Source organism: Larimichthys crocea, chromosome XIII (genome assembly GCF_000972845.2).
Source record: "Larimichthys crocea isolate SSNF chromosome XIII, L_crocea_2.0, whole genome shotgun sequence".
Lineage (NCBI taxonomy): Eukaryota > Metazoa > Chordata > Actinopteri > Sciaenidae > Larimichthys > Larimichthys crocea.
The window spans coordinates 29,451,287-29,477,574 of NC_040023.1; the positions used below are offsets into that span (position 1 = coordinate 29,451,287).

At 41.3% G+C, this 26,288-nt stretch overlaps 1 protein-coding gene across 1 annotated transcript; it reads left to right on the forward strand.

The window, feature by feature from the left end:
* The first annotated feature begins 1,706 nt into the window (after positions 1-1,706).
* On the forward strand, positions 1,707-22,574 carry cyb5r4 (cytochrome b5 reductase 4). The gene is made up of 15 exons (XM_010751525.3): positions 1,707-2,180; positions 2,385-2,538; positions 2,945-3,045; positions 3,963-4,035; positions 5,680-5,764; positions 5,859-5,916; positions 6,071-6,164; positions 10,211-10,243; positions 10,316-10,438; positions 10,769-10,909; positions 17,972-18,118; positions 19,985-20,135; positions 20,489-20,575; positions 21,663-21,824; positions 22,074-22,574. Exons 1-15 carry the CDS (start codon positions 2,097-2,099, stop codon positions 22,126-22,128), a joined length of 1,548 nt encoding a protein of 515 aa, XP_010749827.1. The 5' UTR covers positions 1,707-2,096; the 3' UTR covers positions 22,129-22,574.
* Positions 22,575-26,288: the final 3,714 nt, after the last annotated feature.

The window sequence follows — 26,288 nt, forward strand, 5'->3', positions numbered from 1 at the left end:
CACATCACTGGCAGAGGATTTAACCTTCTATGAGTAACATTCATTTAAACCCTTTATGTGGGTGCAGTGTCGGTAACAGGACAGAGCTCAGAGCTGTGTCATCTGTGTTCATGTAATGGAAGACAACAAAACATCGATCAACACCAGAGAAAAACAAGAAAATCCTGTCAGACGTGTAGACGCTGAGTATTGTTGATCTCTGCTTCCATCTGCAGGCAGCTGCACGGAAGAACACCTCTTCTAAGTCCTCCGCTAACTTGATGAGCGGTATAGAAAATTGGCGAGGTCACCCACTCACCTAGATCATGCACCATTCAGTGTGCATGCGCTCCCAATGACCGCCTGGACCAATGACAGTTGGGCAATAAGTGCCTTAATTGAAGAGAGCTTTTGCAGGCTCTTTTTTCGGTTGCGGTTCCGGGAGACTGCTGGCGCTTCTTTTCATTCGAGTTCAATTGGATTTACCACTCCCTTTCATATTTTTGACAGTGTTTTTTTTTTTTCCTTTTCATATTCTGTGTGCGTCCATAAGAAGTGAGCACTGTATTTAGTTTGTTTATTTTATCACGTGTAATGTTTCTGTGTGTTTTATCTCACTTTGTCATCATATATGTCATTATTCGTACGTTTATTTCATATCATATTGTTTTTTATTCATCACTATTTCGGATGTTTAAAATTTCATATTTGTTTACGTACTTTTCTTATTGTCTTTGCAGTTACCACACACACACACACACACACACACACACACACACACCTACTGTTTCATTTCTTGAATAAACAATTCAGAAGAGCAGAGAGTGTCACCATCATATTTATTGTTCTCACCGAACAAACTGTGGAGGTGTACAGCCAGATAATCATTAATTTTAACAGAGGTCTTAAGTTTGGGGATTATAAGCCAACACCTCTTTTATAGTTAGTTGTTAGTTAGAATGAGCTTGTTAGATCTACAGGTGCCGAACGTCCTCTTCTGCAGTTTGCCATGTTGAGTTTGCAAGTTTCTCCTCCTGCTCAGTTGGTTTTAATCTGCAGCCTCACCACTAGACACTACACCTATAACGTTATTACTCCTGACATGCTTTTCCTGAAGTGACAAGTCAAAATATATGACATGAAAAAAAATCCATTAGATATTTATACCTGTGCTAAAACAGAACTATTTTCACCAACACTACACAAAAGCTGTGTCAGTCTTTACTGGGTGCACCTGGGCTTTTATTTTGAAGTCAGAGAGCTGAATCCTCTTAAGAAAGATTAGCCTTTCAAAACAAGAGCTGCGCTGACTGATCACACTGTGAATGAACACTTCATCTGAGCTGTGTGAGATGTTTCCACGATGTCACATGAAAACCAGAGAGATTCAGAAGAGGACGACGACGATGACAGCGAGAGTTCTTCAAGCGGAGGACGAGCTGCTTCATTCATCACTCTTTTCAAGAGTTTGATTTCAGGTGAGTATTTCTGAGATGAGAGTTTCAGATAAAAAATAAGGTTTAATTAACTATTTATGATTTAAGTGTGTGTATGTGTGTACACCTGTGCTTCTCGTGCTGCGGCGCGTGATAACAAACATTCATATAACGTTATAATTTCTCAATGACTCTGTAAACGCTGTCATCATTATGCAGTGTATATTACGAACAGTAGGGGGCAGCGGAGGGCCGTCTCAACTTGATGACACCATTTGTTGACGTTGTCGTCAAATTGTGCGACAATAGTTGTAGTCTTTACACGGTGGCGGAAAAGACAGGAAGGAGTTACCTCGATATTAACCATAACAGTGTGAGAACCCGCTCCCCGTGCGCGTTCATGTTTAATTATTATTATTATTATTATTATTATTATAAATATTCAGGGTAACCGGAGTTTCACGTGACCACAATGTGACCGCCTGCTGTCATCCGTTAGCAGCGTTAGCCTAGCTTAGCTTAGCATTGCTCAACAGAGATGTGTCTCATCGAGGAAGTGTCTGTGTGTCGGTAACACCGAGCAGCCAGTGTGACCGCGGAGCTGTGGTTCGTGTGTCTGTGGCTGCCGCTGCTTGAACAGGTCTTCTTGGACGCTGGTGCTGCCTCCGGAGCGGTCACAACATGCTCAACGTTCCCACTCAGTCGTTCCCCGCGCCGGGCTCCCAGCAGCGGGTCGCTCCCTCCGGACAGTCCGGGAGGAACAAGGTAACACTCTGAACCACAACACCCCAGACAGCTGTTTCTTCTTCATGTAGAGAAGCACACACCCCTATTTCACCATGTATGCAACGAACATTATAACTAATAACTGCGACATGAACAGCTGGTGTGTTTATGTTGACGCTTCTGTGTTTTAAACCCGGTGTGATGCCTTCACACAGCTCATGACTCTGTCCTTTAACTCATCAGGTGGCCTTGAAGCCTGGCCACAGTCTGATGGACTGGATTCGCTTTTCCAAGAGTGGAAAAGATCTGACCGGTCTCAGAGGGCGCCTGATCGAAGTGACCCAGGAAGAGCTGCAGAAACACAACACAAGAGATGACTGCTGGACCTGCATACGAGGTGAGCCTGAGATTCACACCTGAGAGACAGACGGATCAACCCGCATGAGGCTGTAGTATTCAGCCTATTGTTGAGTACTCCATGTCATCTTGATGGTACTTGATCCCTCTGTGTCTTGAGCTTAGTGGAATTTAGAGAGGTGTGTTCCAGACAGGGACGCCCAGTATTAACATCCACTAGACCAAAGCAGGGAACCCTCACACACACTTCAGTTAATATCCCCTGTGTGTCAGCGTATGTTTCATGAGAGAAGGTACATCACATTTGTCCTGCAGGCAAACACTTTTATTTGGCCAGTAGTTGCTTAAGTTGAAAGCCCATGATGTTAGATGTTCTAACTTAAAGTCATCATCTGATCTTAGGGTCAGTTTACACTTTGAATGTAATATTCTCTGTATGTTTTCAGGGATGGTTTACAATGTTACGCCCTACATGGACTACCACCCCGGTGGAGAAGATGAGCTGATGAAGGCAGCTGGGGTAGATGGCACTGAGCTGTTTGATCAGGTATGGAAGGTGATGGAACAAATGAAGCACTGTTTAATATTATAAAGAATACGGTCTAGAGCTGCTCTGTATGGTGATAGAGGAAGTGAAGCAATGTTACTATATATAGCTGATATAGTCGAGAATATATAGATATATTTTTAAACTTGACAGAATTTGTTAGTGATTGTTATTCTTCGATTGTAAAAGCTGCTCATCGAGGCCAAACTAAACGGCGTCTGCCCAATCAGTGAATTTAACGTGTCCTGGAAAAAGCTGAGCAAGAAACAAACAATCCTTGGGACCACTGGAACATTTTTGTTGTGGGTGCTGCAAGGTTTAATGTAGTCCTGTGTAGGGATGTGTGCAATGAGTCAACTTGTTGAAGTAATTACTAATGTTTTATTAATGTTATGTCTAAAATGTTGTGCAGCAGTGAGAAACTTTCACTCAGCCTTGCTGTATATGTTAGTTAGCCATCACAGTGTTGGATTACCTGAATCCTGTGTTTTGTTGTTCACATCTCAAAGTTAATCCAGCTAGCAGTGGAAACAAATGTATCAACAATCAAACAGCCATGAGAATGATCTGTCTTCATCTGCTGACTGAACAGTGTCTTCATTTTCTTCAGAATTATTTACAGCATATTTACTATGTCCAGTTTTTTAAACAAACTGTCCCAGCATGTAATGCCTCTAGCAGGATGTGCGTCATAATTCCGGAGTTGTATCTTAACAGAGTAACATGTGAAGTGTGGCTGTGTGTGTCAGTCTTTAAGTTTCGTTCAGTTTTTTAAACTTTTAGACTAGTCTACATTTAAATGTCTGTTTAACTGACGATGAAATCATCAGATGCATCCCTAGTGCTGTAAGCTGTTTACTGTGGACATGGGGGACCCGGGTTTATATGTGTTGCTATGGTAACGTGTTTGTGCTCAGGTGCATCGCTGGGTGAACTATGAGTCCATGTTAAAAGAGTGCCTGGTCGGCAGAATGGCCACAGCTATTAAAGGTACTAACTCTCTGTCTTACACACACACACACACACACACATTCATCAGTGTGTTCCATGCTGTATCTAATGCACCCTGATCTGAGTGACAGCTGAGGGCACTCGTGTCTGAGTGGCTCTTGAAATGGAGTACACTTTAAGTAAGATATATATGCATCTGCATGCATGCATATATTATATATATATTATATAATATATATATATATATATATATATAATTATATATATATATATATCCAAATAATAAGTAACCAAGTTACTATATAGTATAAAGTATGAAGCTAAAATTGATACTGAACAAAAAAAGCTGATATGTTAGTCGTGTTTCCAGCTACTTATGCATGCATTAAGAAAAGTTGGTGAATTTCATTGTCAAGTGTCAAAACATCTCTCCTCCTGCAGAACGTTTCTGCCTGAACAGCTCTTCATGTTACCTGAAGCTCATCTGAGCATCAGTCTATATAGGTCATTTCCTGATGAACAGTGTTGATGGAATGGAATGCTTTCACTCTTAGTCTTAAAAGTAGTACCCGACATTTCTCAAGTAGGTTTCCTGCTCTCTGATGATTGATAAAGAGGCTTTGAAAATCTTTTGTACAATTATGTGACAAATTAATAAAAAGAAGACAGATGCGTCGTAAACTCCAGCTGTCAGCTGACAGCCTTGATGTCAGAGTTTCTAACAAACACTTGAACAAAACAAGAAAAAGATTAAAAACTGGATTACAAGAACAGCTTTGATATGAGCACAACTGTTGTGCATGATGCTTATCTCAAGCAAGTTTCAAGTCTCTGCAGCTGGTTTAAATATGGTGTTAAAGCAGTGAAAACCAGCAGTGAGTAGGGATGTAACGATGCGTCGTGACACGATTAAAAATCGGTACAAATGTTCAACGACTCGCATCGGTTGACAGGAAAAAATTAATCGCCATTCTTGGCGAATGCGAGTTAAGTAGGATATGTTCTTTTTCTTACGTTATCTTAAAAAAAAAAATCACTGGTTGGTGATTCATTTGTTCAACGTCAGACGTCAAGTCACTACGTAGGTACGGAGCACAGAGCAAGGGAAGACAAAATAGCTTTGAAATAGAGGATGCACCGAGCAGTTTGAAATCACCCATGTGGCGGCATTTTGGATTCCCTATTTACACAAATACAACCGTATGAAACGGACAGACAAAACCAAAACAGCATTGAAATATTGCAAGAGACTGCTAACATATAGCGGCAACACGAGAAAAATGCAGCAGCAACACGAGCAACATGCAGCAGCATATCAGCCGCCAGAGTAACGTTACGCCACCTAGTGAGCGAAGTTAGTTAACAGCAGTTTACTGTGAGATTGTTTCTAAAGAAAGGAGATATTTGCCATGTATTTTGTTGTGTAAGATGTATAAGAACACAAACTGTTTGAGAGTTTCTGTAAAGAAAGATTTTTTTCCTACAAATAAAAAGATAATTTTATTTGGTCATAATTTGTCTGTAGCTCATTTTGAACTAAAAAAATCGTGAAAAATTGTATCCTGAACAAAAAATCGTGACTCCAATCGAGTCGTGAGTTGAGTGTATCATTACATCTCTAGCAGTGAGTTAAACTGTAAACTGAAGTCAAGTCTTTTTCTCTCTTTCTGTTTTTCTTCCCAGCTACCATCCCTCCTCCACCACCACCCACTGCCCTCGCACCACCTATCTCAGTGGCCCCTCCACCAGACAAAGACTCTCGGCCTCGGTACGAAAGGCAGCAAATCTAAAAAATGACACAGGAACATCAAAGTTGAACAAATCTGTACATAATCAGTGACGTCAATATCTGCTGTCTGTAGGTATGACTGGTTCCAAACTGATGTGTCTGTTCATCTGGTTATTTATGCTAAAAGAAAGGTAATCACTCATTCATCTCACACACATTCACAAAGCATCAAATGAGTGAGTCTGACCTCTGGTGGCATAAAGAAGAAACTGCAACTGGCCAAGGAGGCGTCTTGATCAATGTGAAGATTGCATATTAATAGTATATAACTTTTTTTTCTGTCAGATCCCTAGCGCAGGCTGTTCTGTTGTAGACCTTGAGGCGGGCGTTCTACGAGTAGAAGTGCTGCTGGGGAAAATGTCCTACATGATACATTTACGTAAGTAAAGACAGAACTCTCCATTTTATTTACATTTACATTACATTTAAATTTTGTCATTAAGCAGACGCTTTTATTCGAAGCGACTTACAGAGAAGGGAACAATCAGGGTACAGTGCGATAAGAAAGCATTGGAAAAAGCGTGCAACAATAAGTGCTACGACAATTGTTAAAGGGGTAGCTTTCTCAGTTGTAGGTAATGCTAGTAGAGAAGGTAATCTCTGTAGAGCAGGGGTCTCCAAACTGTTCTACAAAGGGCCGGTATGGCTGCAGGTTTTCCTTCCAACCAACCAAGAGCACACAGTTTGACCAATCAACTCAAGACTGAGACCAGTTGATTAAATGAGTCAAGTGGTGGTGTGGAAAACCTGCAGCCACACTGGCCCTTTGTGGAACATTTTGGAGACCTCTGCTGTAGAGCTAAAGGTCTTCAGGAGGTTTTTAAAGGTAGAGAGGGACGCCGCTGCTCTGGTAGGAACTGGTAGTGCGTTCCAGGGCGGCTGTGGCTCACAGGCAGAGCGGGTCGTCCACTAATCAGCTGATCGGCGGTTCGATCCCCGGCTCCTGCGGTCTGCATGTCGAAGTGTCCTTGGGCAAGACACTGAACCCCAAATTGCTCCTGAAGGCTGTGCCATCAGTGTGTGAATGTGTATGAATGGTTAGATCCTTAAACTGATGAGCAGTTGGCACCTTGCATGGTAGCCAATGCCATCAGTGTATGAATGTGGGTGAATGGGGTGAATGAGATATGTAGTGTAGAGCGCTTTGAGTGGTCGGAAGACTAGAAAGGCGCTATATAAGTACAGTCCATTTACCATTTCCACCAACGGGTAACAAAAAACAAAAAAGCGAACAGGTGGCAGAGCCAGGCGTCGCTCATAGGAGGAGTGCAGCAGTTGTGAGGTAACAAATGCCTGTACAGGCGTTCAGGTAGGTTAGGGTTACAGGTAGCCAGTGGAGCTCGATGAGCAGCAGGGTGACATGTGACCTTTTGGGTTGGTTTTAGACGAGGCGCGTCACCGCATTCTGGATCATCTAAAGAGGTTTCACTGTGGAGGCTGGGAGGCCCATCAGGTGGGCATTACAGTATTCTAGTCTTGAAATGACCACAGCTTGTGTCAGGAGTTGAGTGGTATGATGTGTTAAGTAAGGTCTGATTTTTCTGATCTTGTAAAGTGCAAAGCGGCATGAGTGGACAACTGAGGCGACATGCCTGGGGAAGGTTAGTTGGTCATCAATCATAACCCCTAAGTTTCTCACCACCATGGTGGGGGCAAGTCATAGGGAGTCAATTCTGATGCTGATGCCATAGTGTATAGTAGGTTTGGCTGGGAGGACCAGCAGTTCAGTTTTTGAGAGGTTCAGCTGGAGATGATGTGGCGATGTCTGAGAGGCAATCGGAGACCCGTGCAGAGACCGACGGGTTCTCAGGAGGAAATGATAGATACAGCTGAGTGTCATCTGCCTAGCAGTTAGGGCTGTAGTGATACACTAATCTCACAATGCGATATTCAGCCAAAGATACGGTTCAATACGATTCGATACGATTACATAATTTTCTGTGTGATTTTGGTGACATCTTGTGAGTTTTCTGTTGACTTGGATTGAATTAATTGACCTGAAAATTTAAAGCATCAATTACACAATAGACTGACTGGGCAGAGGGTCTACAGCTTGCAAATGCTGGACAGAACAAATCTGATTTTTGTCATATCACACCTCTAACAGCAATAGTAAAGAGTTTTTGAGTGAAAATCTTATTTTTCAGTCCCTGTGCATGACATACATATGAGGTTTTTCAACCAAATATATGAGAAGAATAATACAACAATAAAATAATGCCCTTCCAATAAAAAAGGTCCCATACGTTTTTGCCTCATTTTCCTCAGGCATGCCACTTAGCAAAGCAAAGACCCTCCAGAAAGTTGAGGGGAACCTGTAGATAGAAAATAGTATTTATGAAGTTATTCTGTCACTCAGCTCTGTGTGCTCCCTGCCCCCTGAAGTCTGTTCTACACCGCCCGCTGTTTCTCTGTTGTACCCCTGTGGTGAGGTGATGCGAAGTGGACAGCTGTCCAAGCCAGGATACACTGAATTAGTGTCCTGTCAGGTAGGATTCAAACCAGTAAAGAGCCAAGCCAGAGATGCCCATGTTTGAGAGAATAGAGAGGAGGATGCAATGGTTAACTGTGTCAAAGGCAGCTGATAAGTCAAGTAGAATGAGGGCAGAGGACTTGTGCTGCTGCTCTGGCTTTTTTTTTAAAGGCTTCTGTTACAAACAACAGAGCAGTTTCAGTCGAGTGACCAGTCTTGAAATCAGATTGATTTGAAACAAGAAGATTGTTCTGTAGGAGGAATTCTGAGAGTTGCTTAGCGACTGCCCGTTCAATAGTTTTAGATAAAAAAGGAAGAAGTGATACAAGACGATAGTTCTTGACCTGAGCAGGGTTGAGAGAGGTTTTTTTTCTGAGTATTTGAGCTGCTTTGAATGCAGTAAGAAAAGTGCCGGAGTTCAGTGATGCATTTATTACATGTGTGATAGCTGGCGTGATGGTTGAAGAAGGTTTGTTGGTATAGAGTCCAACAAGCATGTAGTAGTAGTAGTAGTAGTAGTAGTAGTAGTAGTAGTAGTGGTGCTGGTGGTGGTGGTGAGAGCAAGGAGCTCCAGAGAAAGGTGGTTGGTGTAAGCCGTAATAAAATCGGTTTTGTTTACTGCAGATTGGCACTTCCATAAGCCCATGGAAAAGGAGGCAACAGTGTGTGAGAACTATTTTAGAGGTGGAGGTTAGTGGCACATGGAGGAGGGAATGGGACTGGTTCCCTTCGCTTGGTAAACTTGCTGTCTTGACCTACGTACATCTTGACCGAGGACAGCTGAACACAACGGCTGACACTTCAGCAACCGCCGACTAGCGTAGACCGCCCTCTGCCGTTGCCGTGAATGGTTTTCCAATTGAGGTGCAAATTGCTCACACCTGAGTGTTCTGATCACTTTATCACTTTATTTTGCTGTCCACTTTATTTAGCTGTCCTCTGCAAAAAATGTAAGTGAGATACACTGGCCATGTTTCTCTCCACATGTATCACAAATGTGGAATACAGTAATTGATTATTATGAGTTGGTTCATTTGATAAACAGTAGGTGGCGCTATTCTCCAAAAAGAGGGTGCAACAAGACAAGACGCTAGTAGAAGGTTAAGCTGTGATTCATGTGAGGAAGGTTCCATCAGATCTGTGTGGAACATCATGGATGGATTATAGAGACATGAGAGCCACAAGCAGAAAGAGACGATCAGTCACGGGACTTAAATGTTTTCTACGTCACAACTTATTGGAAAAATATGTTATTGTCTTTAATTAAGGTCATTAACTCTAATTGCTTGCTTTTCATATGGCTTTTTATGAGGAGTAATTGATGTCAGTGGTCCTGCACTCTGCCTGGTGACCAGACAAGCACCATAATGTTCAGTTACACCGATAAATTTGGATTATTTAGATGAGCTGGTGGGTGACGTATTGCAAGTTGGAATTTAGATTTGACTTAAAAAACTCTCGCCTGTCTGGTTCTAAATGTTCTGACATTCCAGCTAAACAGTGACTGAAATATGTTTACGAAAACATTTGAGGAGAGAAATATGTAATGAAATATAGTAACATAATCTTGATTCATATTTGATCAGCACTGTCTGTTTGAGAGTTTGGTCTGAATTTCATGAGCACACAGACTGACTTGTCAATCACAAGTTAGCCACACCCTGAAGCATACCTGTGCTTTATGGTCTTTTACTCTAAATAGGACCATCATTTACAAAATGAACATCAGCTGTGTGGAAGAAGACTAGAAACTAGAGATTACGACCATGAACTCACGAGGAAGCCATTTACTGAGGTCATTAGGAAGAATACAGGTTTAAGACCCTTCACAGACCTGGAAGCTCTGTCCACTATTTTTTACTGTCAGTGATTCATGAGCACACTGTACACAATATTACGCTGATGTTCACATGACTTTGATTGTGTAATCAGTGGTTTTCATGCCTTTTCAGGTCTAGCTGATGAAGTCGAGGGAAACGTTTCTGGTAAGACAAAATAAAAGAATCTTTTTTATCTGTTATTGTCCTGTGTTTCTTAAACTCTCATTTCTTCAACAGTCCACACTGCCTTCTCAGTGGGAAAGATCCAGGTCACTATACGCAAACAAGCTAAAGGAAAATGGATAAGTCTTGGTCAACCACTGGAATTTCACAATACATTTCTACGCAAAAAAGACAGAGGTGAGATCCAAGGATTGTTTCCTCCTCTCCACGTATTTATAAACTAGTAGTCTTATCATATCAGATCAGAATATATCAGTTAAATCACGTTTCCACTGCAGAACGTTTCCCCTGTGACTAGGCGCCTTTGGAGGAACTCAACTAACTTTCTGGGTTAGGGTTAGGCCATGTTTTCATACGTCAGCACATTAATTTGCCTAACCTTCGCAGATCACCGTGGAAACACAGACACCAACAGGCTGATTTTAAAACCATTGTTCATCAGAGCACTTTGGATATTTAGGAACAATAAATAATGAGTCTACTTCAATGATCTCCTTTTTGTTACAGCTCTCTATTATCGGGAGTGCGTGTTGGTGTCTAAGACTGAGGTGAACCATAACACATATGTGTATAGATTGCAACTTCCACGTGGGTCTGTCAGGCATGTGCCTGTTGGAAAACATGTCTACCTCAAAGCCCTCATTCAAGGTAAGCAACCACACAGACAACTACTGTACTGAACACAGTGAATGTCCTGCACTCAAGCAAAATACAGTACACAGTGCAGTACACATGATTTACTGCTGGACCTCAGTACGGTTTAGTGAGTGGGTAGAAACCAAAGCTTGTTGTACATCAGTAAGCATTCTTCCTCATTATCCACAGCCAGTAATTACAATAGATCCTTTATGCTGTTTCTTGTCCCTCTGGTGGAGATCTGCCTTCACATCTCAGGGACTGTTTTGCTTAATCAGACTTAATCTGTGCTTCATCTTTCCTGGAAGCCGTTTCACAGTACACCCAGCTTCTCTAATGAGCTTCTCAGATCTAATTATTTTCTGCTTTCTTTGGTCCTTCTTTACAGTGAACTATAAATGTTTGTGTTGTGCACAACACAAGACATTTGGGGACATCTTCTCAAAGTCTCCTCAAAATAGAGATCATCATTGTTCACTTACATTTTAGGGATCTAAATTTATTGACTGATTGATTGATAAAATAATTAACAGACCAATCAGTAATTAAAATAATTCTTAGTTGCCTCCCTGGTTTACATAAACATTCATGTGCTGTTGCATGTTAGAATGTGATTATTTTGCTTGTGAACAAACTCATTATCAAACTCAGTTTTATGATTTTTATTTTTATGAATTTTATAGTTTTTTTTTTTTTAGAACTTTTTTTTTTATTATTTTATTATTATTATAAAGAACACAACACAAACATTCCTTGACAAAATCACAAATTTGTATGTAGTGCTTAGGAGAGAAACAAAACAAGCAACAACGAGAAAAAAAAAAAAAGGATAAAAGACACTGGGGCCCAGAAAAACTGAGTAATACAAGTAGGTGAAAAATAATGAGTAAATACCTAGACAGTTAAGGCATTCCGGCATACTGTGGGATCCCCCTTAGTTAGCGAAGCAACTTGTTTAGGTAGCCACCTCCTCATGAAAAAATCCGATCTTAATTGTAATTTAGCAGTTAAAGCTTCCATTCCATACACCTCCCTCGCTTCTGTTTCCATTGTGTCACTGTAGGTGGCTGTGATTCATCCATTTTATTGTCACCATTTTCCTAGCAGTCATCAGGAGTATATGTAGCAGGTGTTTTTGATCTCTAGTATACACGCCTTCAGGAGCTAAATCGAAAAGAAACAGGCTTGGGGCGAATACTATATTAATTCCTAGAATATTATCTATCTCGCTCTTTACCCCTTTCCAAAATGGAAGCAACACTGGGCAATCCCAGAATATGTGTGAGTGGTCGCCCACCAGTCCACATCCTCTCCAGCAGTGCATTGCAGCTGGATTATTTACAAATTTAGAGACCACATAAGGTGTCCTAAAAAACCTTGTCTTTGTCTTCCAATCAAACTCCTTCCACATGTTACTATTGATACCTTTATGACATCCAGTGCACACTGTTTCCCAGTCCCCATCCTCAATTATAATATTTAACTCTAGCTCCCATTTGTTTTTGATATAAAAAGTATTGTCTGGTATATCTAATAACAGATTTCTATATATATGGGAAACATACCTTTTATTCGGTAATCGCTGTTTAATTGTATTAATAAAATAAGTTTCTGTGTTTGTTGGAGCCTTTCTAATTATATTCCAATCTGTATGGTTTGTGATGTAGCTCCTTATCTGAAAATACCGGAACATATCACTTTGGGGTAGAAGGAATTTGTCTTGGAGACATGAGAATGGCTGTACACCAGTGTTACAGAGCAATTGGTCTATAACCCTCAGACCTCTGCCTGCCCATCTCTTAAATGTGATATCAGTTGTTGAGGGGGGGAAATCCGGATTTCCCGCAATTTGCATAGCCCTTGAGAGGGCAGCTGTCCCCCTAATTCTCTTTTGGACTGTTGACCAAACTTTTAAAGTATGTTTCACCCATACATTTTTGATTTCGAATTTCTTCTGGGACTGCTTGTTCAGAAACACTAAAGTGGATAAAGGTATTGCTGGTACTGTATTCTGCTCTATGTTCACCCATCCTGATTCTATGTCATTATTAATCCAAGCTACCACTGCTGTTAGTTGTGCTGCCCAAAAATAATATTTTAAATTGGGGAGGCTGACTCCGCCCCTGTCCTTTCCAAGAATGAGTGTTTTAAGTCTCACTCTTGGCCTCTTATTTTGCCATATAAATTTAGATATAAGCTTGTCCAGCATATTGAAAGCTGATGTCGGGGGGGGACTGAAACAAGAACAGAATTCTGGGGAGTAGATTCATTTTAACCGCTTCTACTCTACCCAAAAGGGACAGTGGTAGCACATCCCATCTTGCCATTTCATTTCTAAATATTCCAAATATTTTTTTATAATTCGCCTGATATAGTTGCGTTGCCTGGGGAGTGAGTGTGACCCCTAAGTATCTAAAACCCTGTTTAGCTCTTCGAAAAGACACTATATCTTCAAGCTGGCTAGGCCATGTCCCAGACACCATCATCGCTTCTGATTTACTCTGGTTAACTTTATAACCGGATACTAGACCATATTCGTTAAGAGTATGTAAAAGAGCCGGGACTGAGTGGGCAGGGTTTTCAATAAATAATAATATGTCGTCCGCGTATAGGGATATTTTATGCTGACTTCCACTCTCGTCCCTTATTCCTTGTATAAGAGTGTTACTTCTAATCAATTCTGCAAGAGGCTCAATGCTAAGAGCGAACAGGGCTGGTGAGAGTGCGTCCCCCTGCCTTGTCCCCCGTCCCAGATCGAAGAAATCCGAGCATTGGCCGTTAACTCTGACTCTTGACCTCAGGTTCATATAAAACACTTTAATCCAACTCAAAAAGGTTTCGTTAAAGCCCATATGCGCCATTGTTTGCTCCAGAAATGTCCAGTCCAGTCTATCAAATGCTTTCTCAGCATCTAAGCTGAGAAGCATTGATGGAGTCTTTCTACCAGAAGCAATAGATTGTAGATTCAGAGCTCGTCTGACATTATTGGTGCCGTGCCGTCCAGTTATAAATCCCATTTGATCAGATTTAACTAATTTCCGGATATGTTTTTGTATTCTGTTCGCCAAGATAGAGGTCAGAATTTTTAGATCCTGGCAAAGCAAACTTATCGGCCGGTAACCTGTACATTGAGTGGGGTCCTTTCCCTCTTTGTGAATAACTGTGATAATTGCCTCTGACCATGTTTTTGGGGGGTCCCTTTCGTCCAGTGCATAATTATATACCCGACATAAAATTGGGCCCAACTCTTGAGCAAAAACTTTATAATATTCCCCTGAGTATCCATCGACACCCGGTGATTTACTATTCTTTAATTTACTAATACTATCTATTATTTCCTGCACTGTTATGGGAGAAGATAGCATCTCTGCCTCATCCTGCGATAATCTGTTCAGCTGAATCGATTCCAGGAGTCTTATTGTTTTCTCCTCCTTCCCTATTAATTCTTGGCCTTCATATAATTTTTTATAGTATGCAGCAAACGCCTCTGCTACTTCTTTTGGTTGAGAGGTAATTCTATTTGTGTCAGGGTGTTTAATTTTAGGTACCACATGGTTCGATTGAGCTTTACGTAGCTGAAAGGCCAGTAGTCTACTTGCCTTATTCCCCATTTCATAATATTTTCTTCTCACAAATCTGAGCATTCCCTCAGCTTTATATGTGAGTAAATTATCTAATTTTTGTCTCTCCTGTTTTAATAATTCTAAAGTGCTCCTTTTTCTTGATATTTTGTGTTCTTTTTCCAGCCTGCTGATTTCAGTCTCCAATTCAAGTCTACTGGCTTCTCTCTGTTTTTTTATTCTAGACGTAATTTGAATAATATAACCCCTCATAACAGCTTTGGCACCATCCCATAGAATAGATGGAGTAACCTCTCCATTTTCATTTATGTCCATATATTCTTTTAGCCTGTCACGTAATTCCTGTTGGATTAGGGGGTCATTCAATATTGAGACGTTAAGTCTCCAATATTTGAATTGTTTCTCTTGATCTAAATTCATTTTCATCTTAATGGGACTATGATCTGATAAAGTTATGGATTCTATCTTACACTCTGTCACTCTATGCACATCAGCCTTTGAAACAAGAAACATATCTAGTCTGGAGTAACTCCCATGAACTTGGGACCTGTATGTGTAGTCTCTGTCTCTAGGATGATGATATCGCCATACATCAATCAGGCCCAATCCGTCCATCATTCCCATAACCGTGGCTGCCTTTCTAGTTCGAGGCCCCTTCTGAGCAGGTAGTCGGTCCATATTTAAATTTAATACACAGTTATAGTCCCCCCCCACGACTATGATCCCTTCCCCTTCATCTGCCAGTTTGGAAGCTATTTTCTTAAAAAAAAAGGGACAGTCTTCATTTGGTGCATACAGGTTCAGAAATGTAAATCTGTTTTCCCCAATCGTACCAATCACCATGATATATCTACCTTCCTTGTCTTTTAAAATTTTTTCACAGCTGAAAAAAACATTCTTTCTAAATAAGATAGCGACCCCCCTTTTCCTCCCTCCTTCATGAGATGCACTGTATATTTGTTCCACCCAGTCCCTCTTTAATTTAAGGGGCTCTGCCTCAGAGAGATGTGTCTCTTGTAACATTGCAGCCGAACATTGTAAAACTTTAAGTTGGTTAAGTATTTTCTTTCTTTTAATTGGATTTCCCAGGCCCTTTATGTTGTAACTGACTATAGTCAAACCATCCATATTACACTCCTTTCAATCCTTACTGTCATGATGCTTTGTAGTCAACTTATAAATTCCAGGTGCACCATCCTCTGTTGTAAAAGTCTTATCAGTTGTCAAGGAAGTAACACAAAAACGAACACAAACTATGTACAATTTCCAATAACGAACATCGGAAATCAAACATAACAACCTGGCTTCCAAGTCCTCAACTGGCCTGTCTCCAGTGGTGGCCAGTCCCCGCGTGGAGCTGGGCAGAGGGTGGCGGGAACCCTCCGGGATAATGTCACATTGTGCAGCAGACCCACTCTGTCGGGTTAACTGCTGCGGCCCTAAAGTGGCTGAGTGTAGATCACTCATAATGAGTCAATAGCAGCTGATGCCACCCACCAAAATGACCAGATAATGTGCTATTGTTACATTCTGGACTCAGCAAAGTGTAAATAAATATAAGTAAGTAAAATAAAGCCCGTCATCACCATTATATTTGGAGGGTAATTAACTGTAGCCCATCTAACATTGAACCATTCACAGCTTCTCGTAGCTGTTTAATTAAAATGGAAAAAACCTTACTTTTTACTCAATATTTTCAAACTTTTCAAGGGAAGAAAAACCTGCAGTCTTTTTCTGTGAACATGCTGACGTTCCGTACTCTTCGGTTGGCGTCTCGTGTCTCCCACCTGTGTCTGGCCAGCTCTCGCTCCACTTTATCCCGCTCGTCAACTCGGACTTGGATATTGAAATCCTTCAGCACCGGTGCTGCGTCCATCACATTCTGGAAAGTTTTTTCCTCAGATCCCACCATCATCCGCAGCCGGGCCGGGTACATGCACTTCGCTTTAACGTTTTTCTCCTTCAGCTGTTTCACCACGTATCTGACTTGAGCGTGTTTCCTCTGTAGCTCCGGTGAATAGTCATTATCAAAGTAGATCTGCTTTTCACCCATCTTCACTTTGCGCTGTCTCCAGGCTTGCTGCAGGATCTGTTCCTTCACTGTGTATTCCGCGAATTTAATGACGATAGAGCGAGGCGGGTCATTATCTTTCGGTTTTGGCATGAGTGCTCTGTGCGCTCGGTCAATCCTAATGTCGGCCTCGGTCAGTGGCAGGTCAGTCAGCACCGTCGGCAGTAGCTTTTTAATGAAGGCGACCATGTCTCTCCCTTCGCTCCCTTCGGGAACCTGATACAGTCTCAGGTTTTGCCTTCTGTGTCTGTTTTGAAGATCTTCACACCGTTCAAGTAATTCCGCCTCACGCTGCAGTAGGAAGCCGATGGCTTTTCCGTGGGCCGCGGTGGTCTCCTCTGTGGTTGTTATACGCTCCTCCGCGTCAACCACCCTCTTTTCCAGCTTTGTTAGTTGTGCACTTAAACCACCGACCGATGTTTCAAGCTTTGTGAATGAATCCTTACTTTGGCCTTTAAATTCCCTTACATCTATACTCATCTGCAGAATGTCCCCCCGTATTTCTCGGTTCGATTGGGCGATAGCCCGCAGCATCCCCTCCAGGCTATCTGCAGCTTCAGCGGCTTTGCTAGGGCGAGCACTAGCTTCGTCAGAAATAGCATCCTTCTTAGCATCAATTGGTTCCGATAATTTTTCCTCTCCTTCTCTGTTTCTGAACTGGTATCTAGCGAGTCTGTCGTTAGCGCTCATCTTTGCGGTGTCGTTAGGCATACTTTTGCTGAGTTTTGTTCAAATGTCGATTTGTTAAGTTAGCAGGTCAGCACAGCTCAAACTTTTGCGTCCTACTTGAACATGGCGCCGCCGGAAGACAATTTTATAGTTTTTTTATGATTCATTTTACTAAAAGACAGTGTGACTCTAAATGTGTCTTTTTGCTCTAGTCAAACAGAAATAAATCTATTAAACACAGCCGAAGGAACATGAAATTAATATTAAGGCCGCTCCTACTGTTAATAAACCTGTTATTAAATGATTAAAATTATTCTAATGTACTTTAATATTCTAAAGACTACAGTCTAGACCTGCTCTGCATGAAAAGTGCCATGAGATAGCTTTTGTTATGATATGGTCCTATATGAATAAAATTGAATTGACTTGAATTGAAATTGATCCAGACAAAGACGATATGATTGTTCTTTTATAATAAAAAAAATAGAATAGAACAATTTCATAGAAATGATTTCAACCATTCATGTTGGTAAACACTCCATTATCATGATAAACATGATTGCTTCAACACATGGTGAATAGTACTTAATGTATATCATCTCAGTACAGATGTGACACCTCAAAGAATTCTGCATGCAGTGACAGAGGAGCTGAAAACACAGTGGACTGAAGATGTTTCATAGAATTCTAAAGTTTTCTGTTGTTTACTTGTTTACTTGTTTACTTGGTTTAATTTTTTTTATCCACATCCAGACACAGAGGTCGTCAGGCCATACACTCCAGTAGATCCAGACCTAGCAGCAGCCTCCAACCACTCCTCACAGGACTCTGACCTCTACCTCATGATCAAAGTTTACCCTGACGGGGTGTTCACCCCACATCTCAACAGCCTGCACATCGGTAAGTCACAGCGAGCAGAGAGAGGAGTGATGTACTGATGTACGGACATGAAAGAGCAGGAGAGCACTACAATACAGTATAATGGGACCGTTAACTGTCTGACATTCAACAGAAATCATTAAATGAACATCAGAGGAAATGAATGAGAGACACAAACTAAATGTAAACGTTAATGACTCACTGAAATAAGATAAATGCAGCTGAATGTCACTGTTATGAAAACATGTTGGCTCTGTTTTTCTCATTAAGAATCCTTTTTCAAACTATAATTTAGTTTTCACATATTAATCTGCTTAATTAAGCCTGGCGGGGATGGTGGGTGTGAGTGTGACGTGCACATTTCTGTCTGTATGTTGGAGGAGCTCGCAGTGATTCAGCCTGTCACTCCTCTAAAGAGCCACAAGGGATGAACATAGACTTTTTGTCACAATTTTCACAAACATTATACATGGCTGGTGATTTGGTCACTGGTCTGACGTTTGTCTTCTCAGGTACAGCAGAGACTAAATGATGTGAATTCACACATTCAAAATAAGAATTCAAGGTTCCTTCCCCTACTGCAATCTTCATTTCTAATACACCAGCACTATTTGCATCTGCTCTTCAGAGGCAGAGAATTTCAGAGAATTTTCCCAGCAAAATGATTTCCTTATCATCTCCCCACATTGTTTGGCTGTGTGTGCTGCAGGCACCACAGGTACCGGGCAAAATGTGTTGCTGTTTGATAAATAACAACTCGTGGAGCTGAATGGATGAATGTTTCTCTTGTGCTGCCATAAAAAGCTGTCAGTGTTTGAGATCAGTGGTTCCAACCTTTTTCCTAAAAGAGCTCGTTTTCTATCATTTAGTAACATTGTTCTTCTCATTGTTCTTTAAGCTCTTTGGTTGTTTTAACTGTCATTTTTTCTAATTCAGGATGGGGCTGTGTAGCAGAGTTAAGGCTCTGTCAATATATCTATGAACTGTTACTGAATATTGAGACAGTGACACAGTTTTCATAATTTTAGCTCTGTACACCACCACAATGGATTAAAAATGAAACAGAGGCAATTGAAGTGCAGACTTTCAGCTTTAATTTAGGGGGCTTGCACATAATTATTGTATGAAACGCCATTTTTATACACGCTCAGGGGCTCAAATGTTACTGGACAAATAACATATTCATGAATAAAATGTTCATTTTGATTACTTTGTCAAGAATCCTTTGTAGGCAATGGCTGCTTGAAGTCTAGAGCCCATGGACACCACCAAACGCTGGCTTTGCCAGGCCTTTACTGCAGTTTGGTTTTACTTCAATTGTTGCATGTTCGTAGGTCATTCTACCTGAAGTTTTGTCTACAATGAGTGAAACGCATGTTTTTTTTTTTACCATGGAAAGCCTCCTACGATCATCCATCACTGTTGTCTTCTGTGGAAGTCTAGGCCTTTTAGTGTTGCAGACCTCACGAGTGCATGAACGTTGGTTCACAGCAACAGTTGCAAATGTCACACCTGGAATCAACTCCAGACCTTGTACCTTCTTCATTGATGAAGAAATAACGAAGGAATATCTCATACCTGTCCATACCTGTCCAAGTGTCCAATTACTTTTAGTCTCTTGAAAAAGAGGCAGCTACATATTAAATTCGGATGTGAATACATCAAATGCTCAAAAGCGGAGAGACCGCACTTCAAGCACATATTCATTAGTTATATTTGTTTATTTCAACAACAAAACTTTTTGTTGAAGTTTAAATAATAATCTATATTTCTAAACTTCAACTTATCTAAATTTGAAATAACTATTTCCTTTAGTTTCCGTCACAGAAATCACTTCATATCATCACAGATGTTGGCACAGTGACTCATTGTGTTTGTACGCTTCAGGTGATCATATATCTGTAAGTGGTCCAGAGGGTCCCTTCAGTCTCCGCCCCCTCCGTGATGTCACACACCTCTACCTTTTAGCAGCTGGCACGGGGTTCACGCCCATGGCTCGCCTCATCCGAGTGGCCCTGCAGGACATCAACACTATCAGGTGGGAAATCAGGAGACGTCCACGTAGAAGTTTTATTAAAGTCAGTGTAAAGGCAATTCTGAGATTTCTTTCAAAATCCGTTAAATATGTTAGAAAACGTGAAAAAACAGCTTGTCTCCAGTTTTCAGTCCAGGATTTTGTGGCCATACTGTTTGTATCACCAATTAGAAATCCCAGGCTTTACCTTCTAATTCACAACGTGTGTGTGTGTGTGTGTGTGTGTGTGTGTGTGTGTGTGTGTGTGTGTGTGTGTGTGTGTGTGTGTGTGTGTGTGTGTGTGTGTGTGTGTGTGTGTGTGTGTGTGTGTGTGTGTGTGTGTGTGTGTGTGTGTGTGTGTGTGTGTGTGTGCTCAGAAAAACCAAGCTGCTTTTTTTGAACCGACAAGAGGCGGACATTCTGTGGCACAGTGAACTGGATGACCTGGCTGCTAATGATGAGAGGTACTGACTGTCAGTGTGTGTGTGTTCAAAGCTCTGTTCTGTTTGTTCTGTTACTGCCCGCCTGCAGATGTCAGTGATAATGAATGAAATGAAACAGGATGCAGAGTATGCATGAGGTTAGTGCAGTGTTGTCTGACTTAGTTTGAACAGTACCACAAACAAATCAATCTAGGCAGTAGAATGTTCTATGAGATAACATTACATATTTTGAAATGCACTCTGTCTGTGTGGCAGAAACAAGCACTTTTACTGGACATAGATTGTTAGTGTGCTCAGGAGGATGTTGCTGCAGCCAGTTTCACTTTTACAGCAGCACTCTCACTCAGCACTGGACCAACTGTTGTCCTTTGTCCATTAGTCCTTTGTCCATTAGTCACTTTGACACAAACACATGGGAAATGGGCCCTGTGTGACAAACCTGCCACAGTTGCAGCATCATATAACAAGCTGCAGTCTTTAGTGGCACTTCATAAAACACATGATGTGCGGCCCAGTGCAGAAACACATTGTAAATGGTTCAACATCATATATCATTAAGAAGAGATCTATATGTGTTAATATTCATGTTGGTTAGCAACAGAGAATAACTCTGTAACTTGTGGAGCATCTTCAGTAAGCAGAGCTTCTGATGATGATGAAGAGCAGGTGGGCTGCTCAATGGTAAGTCTGGAAATGTGTTTAAAGCAACAAGAAACAAATGTGCATCACCCCCCAGGCCTGAAAACACACTCTTCCTTGTGGTAGCTTGTAAGCAGGACTAATCAGAGGGAAAACCAGGAAACATTTTATCCATCAATTATGATCCAGTTTCACCAAAATCAGTGAATAAAGTTGGTGCTGTGTGACCTAATTCATGGTAGAGTGGCAGGTTACATAATGTTGCTGAAAACAAACACCAAGCGAGGGATTTTCTTGTGTAACCGTTTATAGGACACATCAGTACAGGCAATGTTAAAAAGTGTTAGATAATACTGACATGACAGCTAACCCTTCACATGTGCCCTGTGTCTTGACTTTGGATGTGATTCCACGTAGAACACTTTCTGTGGCGTGCTCGAGCTCACGTGTATTTCTGTTTGTGTGTCAGGTTTGAAGTGGACTATGTCCTCTCTGAGCCTGGTGAAAGCTGGACCGGCAGGAAGGGTCGCGTCGACGAGGGCATGCTCAAGGATTTTCTCTGCAGGCCAGATGGGTCCAAATGCTACGTGTGTGTGTGTGGCCCCACTGCCTTTACAGAGCTGACGATAGGGTGTGTATCATTTCCTTTATTGTAGAAACAGAAATCAGTTCTTAACCATTATGTCATTGTCATAGTTCCCAGAATACACTGAGGTAAAGACAGCTTGTAAACAAACTGTGTATCCAGTAGATGAGCACAAGATAAACTCCTTCCATAGGACATGAGGCCTTATTTTTTTCTTTTCTTAGAGAGCCGTCAGCCTGAATGGATCATCTCTGTATGCTCAGTCACCTTCTTTTCTGTTTGTTCACTCTCCAGTTTGTTGAAGCAGCAGGGCTTTAGTGAAGACGAGCTCCATGCCTTCCAGGGCTGATGAACTCTGCCTCAACCCAGCTCCTCTCTGCAAAGACTGTGTGAGACAGAGAGAGAGAGAGAGTTGATTTTAATTTATGTTTGTGAGAATTGAAAGGAACATTGTATTTCTATGCACCAAGGACCTGATGATGCGGACAGCAGACCACACCCCCAGGCTACTATGTTTCTCGACTGTTTGGTCCGTCTAGAACAAAAACAGAGTTCATGAAAACTATGAGTTGAAATGTTGTAAAGGTGTGTAGAGTAAAAGCAGTAAAATATACTGAAATGTGATGAGATGTGCTGTAAACAGATGAGGTATATGCAATATAAAAGAGGATTCCCATGAGCTTTGAAGTGTGTTGCAGAGGATCTTCTGCAGCCTCTTCAGCTTCCAGTTGGATGCGGTTACAGGAGTTCAAAGCAGTGCAGTGAAATAAAATGCATTATGGTGCAAACTGTAAAGCTTAGTGTCACTTTTATTAACAGAGATGCCTCCTCCAGATTTCGACGTCTGCAGGCCTCCTCAATAACCGTCTGCACCTCCTCCTGGACTAGTTGGTGTCAGTCCTTGTCATAACAAATGGTAGGGAGGGCCAATCCCACAGCCGAGAATCAGATCAGTGACTTTTGTTAGCTGTTGTTCTCACAACTTCCTCCCAGTTCATCCAGACTTTTCTCACAGAGGATATTACCAGTAACTCAGGGGCCATGGTTGGCTCCTGAAGTCAGGTTCTCAGTATTTTAGCAGAAGAAAAAGAAAAGCATAGAAGATAGTATTACAGATCTTTGCTTAATGGATGTTTGTAGATTTGCAGTTAAAGCAAGTCGTGCATCTGATCTAAACCCATAGATGTGCAAGTGTGTAGTTACTCTTAATCCTTGAGGTTCTGAGTCCTGTGATGTGTCTTCACTGCAAATCACAATGTGTTCAACTTCATTATTTTCTCTGCAAGACTGCTACATCGCCATAATGAGCAAAAAGGAAAGCCACAGCATTCACAAACTCTGGAGTGAGTAGAAAAGGTTTCTAACAGTGCAGCATACATTTGAATGTCAGGCTTTTCAAACAGATCGTTTCTGCAGTGTCTCGCCAAAATGACCATCACAAATACAAGCAGGCATGAACACCTCATGCAGAGAGTCTGTCCACACCAAATGTCCAACTGTCATCATTGTGCGACAGTGATGATGATGAAGATGGTGATGAAGATGATGTTGTTAGCTTCAGGACCCGTTATCTTAAGACCTGTGCTTGCAGTTTATGTTGACAGACCTGCCTGCTCACCCATTACGCTTTTAATGCTCAGGCCACAGCTCGAGTCTTTTCATCGCTGCTCTTCTGTTTTCAGCTGCATCTTAGTTCTTCCTTTTATTCCACTGACCTTACTGGCTAAACCCCTCCTGGACACTGTATACTAACAGAAATATGAGAATGTTACACAACAGTCATTCAATCTGCACAAACCAGTTCCTGCTGCACACAAAGTAAACCCAACATCAGGTCACAGCAGCTCATTTCACTGCACCACAGTTTAAAAGGAGAAAGGGAAGAAATCATTGAAAATGACACTACTGATACAGAGGAGCCAAGGTTACAGTTCCTTACTCAGATAGTTCTCCATGCTCGTACTGTTTCCAAAGCTTTTCCTGACCTGAAATCAGTCCTGAAAATTTTCTCAGCCCGATAAAGAAAAAAAAAAAAAAAAAAAAGATTGTTGCTGGATTGAATATTGGCATAACGTTCTGGCAGCTTGGTTTATACAAACTTTAAAAATCCCATGCAAGGTAAAGTGAGTACGTACTGCTGATTATAAAGCCCTCCCACGGCTTGGCATGTCTAAATGAAGCTGCTCTTTCTGTTGGTGCAGCTGTTTTCATCGGTGGGACAGCTGGACACGTTTCCTAAAAGTTCCTGCCAAATGTTTTCTTCTTTTTCCCAGGTATGCACATGAAGACTGTGCTCTTTGTGCAGTTTTAGAAGTATGCAGGTTCCTGAAGTAAAACTGCAGTCGTGTCTGTGCAGCCTGATGTGTTGACTGCCTCCTGAGCACTTTCACTGTAGTCCACACAGAAAGGATTCGGAGGTTCGTTCACATCAGCATGTTACGGTGCCATGATGAGCAAGTTAGCATGCTGACATTAGTATTCAGCCCCACAGAGCTGTGTATATCCTGCAGACTTAAATCACTCCCTAATTCACTCATTCATTTCTCCCAGAGTAACACACCAACATTTTAGAGATCCTTTTGGTCATTTTGTGTCATCACAAAAAAAGGTTAGAGTTAGAACCAACATTGGTGGGAACTGTTGGCTCTCTGTACATAATATTATAAAGAGTACAGCCTAGACCTGCTCTGTGTCATGTCACATAACTTCTGTTATGATTTGGTGCTATATGAATAAGATTGAATTGAACTGAACCGAATTGAGCTCTGTGATGAACTGGTGACTTGTTAAGGTGTATCCCGCCCCTTGCCCTAAGTCAGCCGGGATAGGATCCAGCCCCACTGTGACTCTGATGAGGATGAGCAGTTACAGTTGACGGATGGATGGGTGAATTGAATGAAAACAAACATTTCATAATTCGCACACAAATAAAGTAGTGCACTAACAAAAGATTTCAGACACAATTATCATCTTGTCCTTTTCAAACTTTGGAGGTTTGTCCTTTTTGGCTTGAATGCAATTAGCCCTGAATCTGATGGTGCAGTGATAAATCGGACTGTTCTTCCAATTTCTGTGTGAACATGTTGTGTTGCCTGGATGGAGATACTTAAACTTTGTCCATGAAATGAAGGGTGTCATTGCAGTGCTCCTGGACTTTAGGTGGACTAAACATATAGCTGATTTTTTACATTCAGTTTTAGTTGAATGTCTCATGATATTTCATGAAAAGAACTGGCCATCAGCAGTCCATTAAAGCTAATATGAGCTGTGCAGTTTGAGTCACTCTGACCTTGCTGAGTTTCTACTTTCATAAGGCTTTTATATCAATAACATGATCATCAGGAAGTGACATCATAAAAACATTTTGAACAATGTGGTGCAGAAACAGTCAAGTTCCCACCTTATTTTATACTGTATCTATATTTAACTCATTTATACTGTGATGTGGTTATCAAGCTTAACAAATCAATCCTGTTCCATGAAGTAAAGATAGATCAATACACAGATCCATAGACGCTGACTGAGAAGGTCCATACTTTTTCCTGGTACTGTATACATCAGTATATACTGTACACAGTACTAGTTCACAGCTTGTGATCGTCAGCACACACAGCTTCTGCCTGCTGATGTAATGATCATCACCTACAGGCTCAGAGCTGAGAATGGCTCTCATTGTTCAGTGTAGAGGGCAGGGTTTGGATAAACGTGTACCATGTGTGTGCATGTTTATTGCCACCATTATGTTAGAGTGCAAATGAGCTGACTGATAGATCTGTAAGATGATATGTGATGTAATGTATACGGAGCTCTGAGAAAATGGCCAGAATTCTTAGACTCATGACTGTCAAGTGTCATGAGCTTTCTTTAGGCATCATGGAGCGATTTCATGATCCTCCAGTGTACCACTGGAGGATCATGAAATGAAGAATGTGGAAGGAAATAGAGAGGACTCTGTTTAGTATTAATGGGGCTCACCACTGATTACACACATCAAGTTCAGTTTACTTATGATCTGGACTCACTTGTTTAAAGTGTTCTGTGGTTCTGGAGGAGCTTTCCAGAGGAAAACAAATCATAAAAGACACTATCCATCTGCAGCGTGTACCGTACGGTCCAGTGTTTCAAGATCTTGAGCCATACATAGACACTAAAGTATCGTCTGTGCTGCTTGAATTTTGACCATTCTTTTGAAAAGTGTGTCTCTCGTAAGTTTAACATGGAAAGGACTTGAAGCAAGACAGTTGAAGCAAGCAGCGTGAGCATGCAGGGTCGCAGGGAGAAAAGAAAGAAAAGAAAAGCCTGGAAACTGCTGCTCCAAGTTCAACATAACTTTACCTCCAGTTGGCAATTACTAAGAAGTAGACTTCTTAAATTATCAGGAGCACCTTTGCAGGCTGAAAAATCTAGATCTTACTATGGCAACTTGTGTCCTGGAACTACTGCTCAAGTACCATCACAATGAATACAACCTTGAAGAAATGTGTGTGCAGAATTATTTATTTTTTTCAA

Excerpts from the sequence above, each read along its gene's own strand:
- cyb5r4 (XM_010751525.3), top strand. The coding sequence starts at position 2,097 with ATGCTCAACGTTCCCACTCAGTCGTTCCCCGCGCCGGGCTCCCAGCAG. Across the intron at positions 5,917-6,070 it reads TTATTTATGCTAAAAGAAAG|ATCCCTAGCGCAGGCTGTTC; the intron begins GTAATCACTCAT and ends TTTTTCTGTCAG. Across the intron at positions 20,576-21,662 it reads CTGGCTGCTAATGATGAGAG|GTTTGAAGTGGACTATGTCC; the intron begins GTACTGACTGTC and ends TTTGTGTGTCAG.